At 56.7% G+C, this 11,133-nt stretch overlaps 1 protein-coding gene across 4 annotated transcripts in view; it reads right to left on the bottom strand.

Annotated features, from left to right (window-relative positions):
* Window positions 1–339: 339 nt before the first annotated feature.
* The window catches only part of PNPLA6 (patatin like phospholipase domain containing 6), a 30,860-nt gene continuing 20,066 nt past the window's right edge, over window positions 340–11,133 (bottom strand). For 3 of the 4 annotated variants that reach the window (XM_049876668.1, XM_049876666.1, XM_049876669.1), the window contains exons 19-32: window positions 9,261–9,404; window positions 8,771–8,834; window positions 8,363–8,531; window positions 8,012–8,194; window positions 7,653–7,771; window positions 7,337–7,493; window positions 6,844–6,960; window positions 6,683–6,752; window positions 6,138–6,254; window positions 3,839–4,140; window positions 2,658–2,774; window positions 2,089–2,185; window positions 1,866–1,975; window positions 340–656 (exon numbers count right to left, since the gene is read on the bottom strand). In XM_049876668.1, the coding sequence (XP_049732625.1) occupies window positions 582–656; window positions 1,866–1,975; window positions 2,089–2,185; window positions 2,658–2,774; window positions 3,839–4,140; window positions 6,138–6,254; window positions 6,683–6,752; window positions 6,844–6,960; window positions 7,337–7,493; window positions 7,653–7,771; window positions 8,012–8,194; window positions 8,363–8,531; window positions 8,771–8,834; window positions 9,261–9,404 (1,841 nt within the window). In that variant the 3' untranslated portion in view covers window positions 340–581. The remainder of the gene's footprint in view (window positions 657–1,865; window positions 1,976–2,088; window positions 2,186–2,657; window positions 2,775–3,838; window positions 4,141–6,137; window positions 6,255–6,682; window positions 6,753–6,843; window positions 6,961–7,336; window positions 7,494–7,652; window positions 7,772–8,011; window positions 8,195–8,362; window positions 8,532–8,770; window positions 8,835–9,260; window positions 9,405–11,133) is intronic. The other variant, XM_049876667.1, reaches the window with a different exon arrangement.

Genomic DNA, 11,133 nt, shown 5'->3' with positions numbered 1-11,133 from the left:
CAGCTGAGCACGGTAGGGGCAATGCTGGGGAGGCTTGGAGGGTAAAGTCCTTGAGCCCTGTGTGGGGGGGTGTCCTTCAGGACAGCGCAGCAAGGCACACAGTAGGGAACGTGCAGATCCTACATACAACAGGGCAGAGGCTGAGGGGACCTATTGGGGAAATGAATGGGAGTGCCAGAGCAGATGCCCAGGAGGGTCTACTGAGGACCCCAAAATGTCCCTAGAGTGGCACATGGCCTTCAGAGACCCTGTGGTCTGGAGCCAGCAACCAGAGGCCGAGCACACAGTAGGTGCAGTGAAGAGCCACCTGGGACCCACCTAGGTGGAGGACCAGGGGACCCCCTGACCTGAAGACAACAGGAGGCCACTTTCAAGAGACAGTTTATTGGGGGTCAGTGGTCAAGAGGCCTCAGTGCAGCACTGCCCCTCCCCTCAGGGGCAGGTGGGTCCAGTGTGTGGCCCTGGGGGCTGGTGGCCGGGGGACCGAGGGGGGTTACAGGCACAGCAGCAAGTGGAGTGGGAAAGCGTTACCCCCACAGGGCACACCCCAGCCCAGCCCTGGGGGGCCCCTTGCGAGGTCCTCAGGCGTCCACGGTGGAGCTGGGAGGGTCCTGGGGCATGCTGCGCCGGTGCCGGAGAAGGGACTTCTCCTCCTCCTGCAGGGACAGGCGGGCCCCCATATGCCTGTCACACAGCAGCAGGCCACCACCCAATACACAGGTCACCCAGCACGTGACCCTGATACACCCCACTCAACACGTCGCCCCAACATGCACACCCAACACATGTGCCACACAACATGTGACATTGATATATGCCACTCTGCACACATCAGCCATGTCACCCCAACATGTACCACCCATGTGACCTTGATACACCCTAATAAACACAACACCCCAACATGTACCACCCAACACATGTGCCATACAGCATGTAATGATACACACCACCCAACATGTATCAACTATGTCATCTCAACATGTACCGTGCAACACACATGCCACCTAACGTGACCCTGATACACCCCACTCAACACATCACCCCAACATGCACACCCAACACGTGCCGTGCAGCATGTGGCACTGATATGTCACTCAGCACACAGCCATGTCACCCCGACATGTACCACCCAACATGTGACCCTGATACACCCCACTCAACATACCACCCCACCATGCACCACCCAACACATGTGCCATGCAGCATGTGACACTGATATATGTCACTTAGCACACATCAGCCATGTCACCCCAACACATGACTGTGATACACCCCACTGAACACATCACCCCAACATGCACACCCAACACACGTGCCACGCAGCATATAACTGTTATACATACCACTGAACATGTATCAACTAGGTCGCCTCAACGTGTACCACACAACACACATGCCAGCCAACACATGACACTAATACATGCCATTCAACATACGTCACCCATGTCTCAACATACACTGCTCAACACATGTGCCATCCAGCCTCTGGCATTTACATGGCAACCAAAACTTATGCCCCCCAACAGATTCCACCTCAAATTCACTTCATCCCAGCGTCACTGCGTCTCCCCTAGCAGGTCACGCATGATCCACTGCCCATCATGTATGACACAGCATGCTCCACCCAGTGTCCCTTCTATGGAGTGTCACTCAGTGTGGGTCACTCAGCCCCTTGGTTCCAAACGGTGCTACTGCGTGTGTCTTCAAACATGTGACCCAACATCACCCCATGCTCACAGGAGCCACAGCAGGGCCCCCACCACCCAAGATCACATATACACCACCCAACGTGCACACATTCCTGCCTTGTCCCACCACACAAGGGATGGCCAGGGCTTGCAGGGGCCCTGGGCAGCAGCTCTCACCATCTCGGAGGCCACACTGGGGCTTGCGCCCTCGGGGGAGCCCCCTTCGTCCCGCGAGCAGTCGGGGCCTCCATCCTCCTCGTACTCTGTCAGGCAATCCGACTCCTCCCCTGGAATCAGGGAGCGGGGCACAGTAAGGGGCTACAGGCTGGCCTGACACCCCTAGTCATAGCCCCCCACTGTCAGGCCCAGCCCCTATCCTGGGGCCCCCATGACCCCTTACCATCAGCACAGCCATCAGAAACATAGCTTGTGGGGGGCTCGATCCGAGACACAATCTCCGCCAGGTCGGTGAAGCCAGAGCTGGGGAAGGCGAGAACCTGGGGGGGCATCAATGAGGTTTTCGGGGAGCTCAGAGGAGATCTTGGAGGGCTTGGTGCATCCCTAGAGATATCTGGGGTCATCTGGGGTTTGGGGGGTTCCAGGAGGAGTTAGGAGTCCCTGGATGGTGCAAATGGTTAAGGACGCAACCACTAGCTGAAAAGGTTGGCAGTTCAAACCCACTCAGAGGTGCCGAGGAAAAAAGGCCTGGCAATCTACTTCTGAAAAATCAGCACTGAAAACCCTACGGAGCACAGTTCTACTCTGACACACGTGGGGTCTCCATGACTTGGACTTGATTTGCTAACAAATGGTTTAGTTGTTTGGTTTAGAGGGGTTAGGGTTTTCTTGAGAGTCAAGGGAACATCTCAGGAGTTCAGAGGGGTTCCTAGAGGTGTCTCGGGGGCCCAGAGGGGACGGGGGAATCTCTGGAGTCACAGCAGTCCCCGGGTGGCAACACCCCAGGCTTACGTCTGCGCGGCGGCTCTCGTTGAGGTCTGCAGACCGCCGGTCTGTGAGCATCTTCTCAATGACGTTGCCACGGCTCCAGGCCCCGAACACAGTCTTCCCATACTGGTAGCCCACATCCTGCAGGGAGTATGGGGCAGGGCCAAGCCTGCAACCTCACCACACCTCTCTCTGCCTTGTCCTCTCTGCTCATCCCCACTATGGCCCTCCCTCCCCTCCCCCTACTCACTCTGGGGGAGCTGGTGCTTGAGATAAAACCTATTTCAGAGTCAGCTGATACGTAGCATGCTTACCAACATCCTCCCTTCCTGTGCTCCTTCCAGACATTGCTAACCAATCTCTCCATGTTCTTTCCCACTCAGCCCCATAAGGTGTGCCAGGGGGCTGCTACCGAAGACGGCGGCATGCAGGAAAGCTTATGTCAAGGTCTGCAGATATGCAGTACATCTGGCCAGTTGTCAGCTGCCATCGCGTCAACTCTGACTTATGGTGATCTCATGTATATCACAGTAGAACAGTACTTCATCAGGTTTTCAATAGCTGATTTTTTGGAAGTAGGCTGCCAGGCTTTTCTTCCAAGGTGCCTCTGGGTGGACTTGAACCTCCAACCTTTTGGTTAGCAGCCAAGTATGTTACCCACTTGCACCACCCAGGGACTCCAGTACATCTACAGATAACAGCCATGCGCCATGCCCAGAGCAGACATCACTAATCAATCATGGCATGCTTTTCCAGTGAGCTCAGAAATAGCATTAGACATTTTAGCCAGGGCTCTGGGCGGCATCTGCCAATCAGTTTCAAATGGCATAGGCTACAACACGTTTTTCAGGGTCAGTGGCACGTGGTACATGCTTTGCTACGTCCCTCTCCCAGACCTGCAGCAGACATCACTAATTGATCTCTGCTCTCATTCTCACCAACTCAGACAGAAATGACATCAGAAATCTCTTCACAGTGCTCAGGCAGTAAAGCTTAACAATAAAAAACTTAGTTCATACATAGCGCACATGCAGCCATAGTCTGCTGCCATGCCCACTGCAGACATCACTAATTGATCACTGTTCTATTTCTCACGGATCCCAGATGGAACCTTAGAATCCTTCCCCTCCATGGTGCTCTGGGCTTTAAGTGGTACAGCTTTGCCCCACCGCGACACCAACACCACTTCATGCCCACCCGCTTACATAGATCTGATCAAACTTCCCGAAGTCCATGGTCTTGAAGCAGTCGATGGATGGGCGCAGATACTCGCAATAGGAGCTGGACTTGACAACCTCCAGCTGCCGCACACAGGACACATAGGCCAGGCGGGACTGGATCTCGGCCATATCTGGGACCTTGACCTTTTCTGCCCAGGGGTTGAGCCGCTTCCACAGCAGCCACCACCCAGACAGGCTGTCCCCGTAGGTGCTGAGGTCTGTCTCGTCCTGGCTGCCCACGTCAATGGCGATGACCGTTTTGGCGCCCATGCTGCGGGCGATGTCCGCTGTGGGGCCAGGATGTCAGTGGGTTGCCCCAACCAGGGCCCAGGGCAGTAAGTTCAACCCAGTTCCACAAACACCCATCATAAAAATGGTCACACAAAGAAACACGCAGAACACATGCCGTTGTGCAAATGGCACAGGAATGAAGTCACGAGGACCAGGTCAGAGGCTGGGGGCTTTTGGACAGGCAACCCAGGGCCAGAGAGGTAGGGGAGATGTGGGAGATCACTGGAGGAGGGGGGAAGATGCTAGAACAGACATATGGGGAAAGAGATGTGCAAGGACAGAGACAGGGAGAGAGAGACAAAGAGAAGCAACACCAGGGGACCAGAGAGACAGAGTCAGACACACAGGGAAGTCAAAACACAAAGCCAGAGGCACAGAGGACCGAGACGCGAGCAAAAAGACACAGAGGGAGGCCTGGGAGCGGGGATACCAGGAGACAGAGCTGGGGGAGAGAGACACAGGGAGATGGCAATGGGACTGAGAACTGGGGGAGAAAGAGATAGCAGGGACCAGAGCAGCAGGAGGAGAGAGAATGCAGGTGAGGAGAGGGACCTTGGACCCTGAGGCGGGGTAGCTGGCACAGACAGGGAGGCAGAGATGGAACAAGGTGGGGTGAGGGCCCAGGGAGAAGGTAGTGTGGCCCAGGGGTTCATGAGCCCCAGTGAGTCTCTGGGGGCCTGGGCCAGGGTCCTGTCGCCAGGCTCAGCCACAAGAAGCTCCAGTCTCCTTCAGCCTTTGCCCCCACATCTCTCATGAGTGTGTCTATGTTTGGGACACACATGCCCAGGTCCACGTGTCTGTGTGTGCATCTGCATAAATCCCTCTCCCGTGTGCAGCTCCTGTCCAAGTCTACGTCCCAGGCTGTGTGTCTGCGGACATGAATGTCCTGGACGGGCCCGGTGTCTGCAATACATACCTGGGCCTGTCTGTATGCATATCAGCCCACTTGCACCTAGATGAATATCTGTGTGTGCGTTTCTGTGCCTCCAGGTGTGCCCATCTACCTGTGGCTTTGCACACACCTGCACGGGTACTAACGCTTGTGTCAGTCTAAGTATCTGTACAGAGAACCTTTGGTAGGAGTCGGGCAAACTTCCTCTGTAAAGGGCCAGTTAGTAAATGCCTCTGCCCTTGTGGGCCACCTGGGCTCTGTCTCAACTACTCAGGTCTACTGTTGTGGTACAGAAGCAGCCCATAAACCAATCGGCGTGGCTGTGTCCCAGTAAAACTTTATTTACAAAAAAAGGCAGGGGGCTGGACTTGTCCTTTGGAGCCGTGCTTTGCCAACTCCTAAGGGAATGTGGGTGTGTGTGTGTGTGTGTGGCTAGTGTATGTTTCTGTTTGTGCATGCACGCTTCTGAGTCCATGACATTTTAACCCTAACTCTAACCCAAACGTGTGCAGCTGCCCAGCTCTCATCAGCACATGCAAAGTCAGCACGTACCCCATCCCATCTGTATGTGTACACACGCGCATATTTGAGGGAGCACATGGAGTAAGTGATAGACCTGGAGTGAACGTGGACACGCAGCCTGGCTCTTCAGTGCTCGTGTTCCTCTCTGCACATGTGTCTAACTGTATGCGGGCTCTATACGTGAGAGAATGCAAGTACGAGCACATGCATACCTGTTGCGCATGTATAGACGCCATCTGTTCTATCTGCATGTACGTGGTCGTGTGCACATGCATCTGTGTGTGTAGGTGTGTCTGTGCATACAAATGTGTCTGTACATGCAGATGTATCTGTGCGTGCAAACTTGTCTGTGTGTGCAGGTGTGTTTGTGTACCCATTTGCGTCCAGAACAGCACATGTGCACGGGGGTGTGCTTTTTAACTGCATACATTCCTGTCCACGGGCACACCTGTGTGTTTGCTTGTGCACATGAGCCTCGTATGTATGGGGGTGTATCTGTGTAGTTGCCTCTGTGTGCGTCCTCCACCCATCTGTGTCTGTGTGTCGTGTCTGTGTGTCTGCATGAGGACAGCCACTTGCCTGGCAGGTTGTTGATGTAGCCGCCGTCCATGAGCAGGTGGCCATCTTTCGGGTCGCACAGAGGGGGCAGGTAGCCCGAGAGCGTCATGCTGGCACGCACGTACCGCCACAGGGAGCCTGCCCGGTGGGACACACAGACACAGACACGTACAGCCATGCTCAGCCACACTCGGAGCCTGGCCAGCTTGCTGACCTGGCGCCTTGTTCACACAGAACCCGTCCACCAGCAGGTGACCATCCTTGGGGTCGCAGAGTGGGGGCAGGTAGGGGCAGTACGAGGAGCTGGCCCGGATGTAGCGCCCCATGTAGCCTGCAGGGACGGCGTGAGCGGGTGAGGTGCCCGCCTCATCCCCCCATTCCCTCTGCCAAGGACAGGAATACCTTGGGCCTCTAGGGCATTAGCGGTTAGTAGTCAGCAATCAGACTGAGGTGGAAGGTCACCCGTGTTAACAATGTCCCAGGCACTCAGCTGCCCACCCTGCTCCACCCCCCCCATACTCCACGTGGCCACAGCAGTCATCAGGGGCTGGAAAGGGGGCACCCACCATCTTTGTGGACACGCATGGCCGAGGCGGTGATATCTGTTGTTACATTGAAGTATGGCAACCACAGATCCTACAGAGACAGGGACAAAGTGTCCACCCCGCATGGGCCTGGGAGAGGAATGGGGGCTGGAGCTGGAGGGAGGGGTGAGGCAGGGCCGCACCTCAATCTGCTTATCCTGGAAGACGCGGTGGATGCTGCGGTTGAAGGCTGACCCCGTGAACATGGAGGTGACGGGGTATGTGAGATCCAGCACGGGCTCCAGCACCGAAGTCATGCTCTAGGGGTAAGGGGACCAGCTGGGGTCAATCAGGGCTCACTTAGAGCCATCTATCCAAGGGAAGCGAGTGACATTCAAGGATGAAGAGGTGACCACTGAGGGTCAGACAGGAGTTACCCAGGGCCACTAACAAGGTTGTCACTAACGGTTCCAATTGCTCTCCTGGAGTTGGTGACCAGGTCATTAGCCAGAAGGTCCCATTAGGGGTCATCCAAGGTCCCATTAGGGGTCATCCAAGGTCCCAGGAGAATCATGGGTGTCTCTAAGAGGATGCACGTGTAGCACAAGCTGGACAGAGCTCACGGTTAAATCAAGAAGGGTCGCCATGCAAGGCCACATAGGATGAAGTCACAAGGGTCCCTCCCCACACACACACCTTAGCCCACTCCCGAGCCCGCTGCTTAGTGCGGCTCGCGCTGCGCTCCTCCGCATACAGGGCCCCGATGAAGGAGCCGATGGACGTGCCGCCCACCAGGTCGACCGGCACCCCCGCCTCCTCTAATGCCTTCAGCACCCCGATGTGCGAGCAGCCCCTGGGGGGGGAGGTGACCGAGTGACCCACTTGGCCTGCCCGCAAAGAGCACCCCTTCTCCCACCTTCCTCACCGCCAAAGAACACGCTGCCAGTCCCACCCCTGGCCCCATCCCACAGGAAGCAGGCTCCACCTCCAGGCACCCTGGCCCTGCCCTTACCTGGCCCCGCCCCCGCCCAGCACCAGGGCGATGGTGTTTCCTGTGAGCACCCTCGCCAGGCGAGAGAAGTCGCTGTGGCGGTCCGCGCGCCGCGAGAACACCTTCTCGTAGAGCTCGTGCTGTGATAGAGGGGGACCGCCACCCATGAGGACAGAGGCACGCGGGTCCCTCGGCCACAGCCTGATCGCCTGGGGGCCCATTGCCTCCAGGCCCTTCCCACCGCTGGCCTCCAAGCCACGCTCCCAGTGGACACGCCCCAGAAGGCGGGGCCCTCTAGGCCCCTCTCACTGCTAGCCTCTTAGCTATACCCGTGGCCACGCCCCGGAAGTGCTGAAAGCCTTCCACGCCCCGCCCCTCACCAGCTTGGCTGGGCTGCGGCGCGAGAAGAGGCGGCGCGGACAGCGCAGGTGCAGGTGCCCTGAGCACCAGCTGCGCATGTTGAGCCACTCGACGGTGCGCGTGGGGCCTGCACCTTCCTCCCGATGCAGCAGGACGAGCTGCTTCAGGGCACGCACGGCTGTGTTCTCCAACATCTGCTCCAGCTGCAGGAGGCAGAGGCGGAGATCACTGTTTGTGCCCCCTGTCCCCTACCTGGCCGAGCTGGGTCCCTGGTGGCCCGGCACTATGGCGAGGTTGCCCCTGGCTGGACACAAGCACCGGAGGGCAGGGGCGGGGTTCTGGGGTGGGTTCCCTGTGCGAGGCCTCCGGACCTGGCCAAGAGTGGGCTCCTGGTCGCCCAGTCCCACGATGAGGATGCAGTCAGCCTGGCGCAGGCAGCGCAGGGTCCAGGGCGTCAGCGACGCGTCTGTCTGGTAAAGCACGATGCGATGCGCGTCCTCCTGCTGCGCCAGCCACCCCGAAAGCCGGAACTCCTGGATGCTGGGGGGTGGGGGGAGCGTCACCCTGGCGCTCGCCTGGGTCCCTCATTGCCCAGAGGCCGAGTCACACCACTGCTGAGACACCCAGGCCTCCACAATGGATGTGTGTGCCCACTGGCCAGATGGGCGGGGTGCATGTTTCTTGAGTCACAACCCAGAACTCGAACCCACACTGGAATGAATCCTAGGCTCCAAGCCCTCTTCACCCTCCCACTTCCTCTCCGTTCCCCAAACGCACACCTATCCAGCGCAGAGGCCCCCAGACGGGCCCGGATGATGTCACTGTTTAGGAGGAGTGTGGGGCCTGGAGATAGAGAAGGAAGGGGGGTTAGAAGCCAAGGCCAACAGAGCTGAGGGCCCCTCCCAGAAGAGAGCACCTCACTTCATGGCATGCTTTACCCCACCACCCACAGACCAATGACCCACACAGGCATCTCCACTCACTGACCTTATGGCTACATAGCCCCTATCCCCACTGACCAATGGTCAGCTCCCATGACCAGAACCTTGCCTGCACCCACACCCCGCCCCAAACCAGTGGCCAGCCTCCATAACTGATGCACAACCCACCACTGGCCAATTGCCAGCCTCCATGGTTGATGCCCGCCCCCGTCCACACCCACTGACCAATGGCCAGCCTCTGTGGTTGATGCCTGCCCCGTCCACACACCCACTGACCAATGGCCAGCCTTCGTGGTTGACACCCACCCTCGTCCACGCCCCCACTGACCAATGGCTTGCAAAGCGTGCTGTAGCTCCAACGTGAAGGCCACCATGGGCACCTCGGCACACACAGGCAGGACGGCCACAGTGGCCAGGTTGCTGGCTGGGTTGGTGAGCTCCGAGTGCGGGGGAACACCCAGCCCCGAGCCTGCTGAGAGACCCGATGGATGAGCTCTACTGTGCAGCCTTGTGTCCAGAGAAGTGGACCCTCATCCTCTGAAACCCTGGCTCCACAGGCCTTTAGGCAGCCACGGTCAAGGCCACCACCTCAGACCTGGACCTACAACCTCACCCACTGTCCCCTCTCTTGATAAGACCTGCTAGCCATCCAACTTTGTGCTTTGGCCCGATGTCCTCATGGGGATTTCCCCATGACAGTTTTCTCAGTAAGGCTAGGACCATGTAGATTGTCCACTATGCTGCCGCCCCATTCTACCCTTGAGCAGAAAACCAACCCGTTGCCAACAAGTGGATTCCAACTCAGGAATGACCCTACAGGACATAGGAGAACTGCCCCATAAGGTTTCCAAGACTGTAATCTTTATAGGGAGCCCTGGTGGTGCAGTGGTTAAAACGCCTGGCTGCTAACTGAAAGGTCAGTGATTCAAACCCGTGAAGATTACAGCCTTGGAAACCCTAGGGGGCAGTTCTACGCTGTCTTACAGGGTCGCTAGAAGTCGGAGTCCATGTGATGGCAGTAGGTAACCTTTACCGAAGCAGATTGCCAGGCCTTTTCTCCCTCGGAGCGGCTGGTGGGTTCAAATCACCAACCTTTTGGTGAGCAGCTGAGTGCTTAGCCACCGTGCCAGCAGGACTCCTTGAGCACAAAGCTAGGCAGAAATAAATATACCCTTCATCTATCTATTGCTTCTCATCTTCTTTGCCAATGCCTGAGAGCAAGCCATCAGCCCCCGTCTCCTCACTGTTCTCCCCTCTCTCCGCAGAGCAGCCAAAAAACCCTTTTTAAAATGCCCTGCTTAAGCCACAGAGGAAGAAAGCCGATTAGTGGTTGCCCGGGGTTGGGGGAAGGGAAGAATGGGGAGGGACTGCTAATGGCTACGAAGTTTCCTTTTGGGGTGATGAAAACGTTCTGGAACTAGGTAGGGGTGAGGGCTACCTAGTTCCAAAACCCTGTGCCTGTACTTAATGCCACTGGATTACGCTTGCAAACGGCTAAAATGGTAAATTTTGTGTGATGTGTCTCGTACCATAGAGTGGGGTATAAAAAAAAAGCAAAAAACCAAAACCACCCTGCTTAAAACCCTCCAATCGCTTCGCATTCAAAAGCCTTCCATGGCCCCTCCGTGAACCGCCCCGGCCCCATCTCACAGCCTCCCTCACCCTCCTGCAGTGCCTCAAAACCACCAAGCCCTGCGCACCTCGTATTTCTCCTGCGCCTCGTATTTCTCCTCCGTGTCTGGCCTCATCTCTTTTATCAAGTCTCAGCTCATTGTCCTCAGAAAAGGTTCCCTCCCTCCACAAGTTATGCTCTGTCAAGACCTTCTTTTGTTTCCTTCACAGAGAGCATCAGTGTCTGACCTCGTGTTCTTCCTAGGTGTTTTTTTAATTATGTCTTGCCGGCAAGGATGTAAGTCTCTCTCGAGCTTGTCTGTCTTGTTCACTGCTCCCCCACCCCCTGGGCCCAGCACACAGCAGGTGCTCACTGGAAATTTGCTTTTCTGTAGAGCATTACCGGAAACCCTTGGTGATGCAGTGGTTAAGAGCTACAGCTGCTAACCAAAAAGGTCTGCAGTTCGAATCCAACAGGCACTCCTTGGAAACTCTATGGGGCAGTTCTACTTTGTCTATAGGGTTGCTATGAATCAGAATTGACTTGACAGCAATGCGTTTGGTTGTTTTGGTTTTCGAGAGCATCACCA

This window comes from Elephas maximus, chromosome 3 (genome assembly GCF_024166365.1).
Source record: "Elephas maximus indicus isolate mEleMax1 chromosome 3, mEleMax1 primary haplotype, whole genome shotgun sequence".
Lineage (NCBI taxonomy): Eukaryota > Metazoa > Chordata > Mammalia > Proboscidea > Elephantidae > Elephas > Elephas maximus.
Note: the sequence above shows the minus strand (reverse complement) of the source record. Positions and strands in the feature narration are given on the sequence as shown.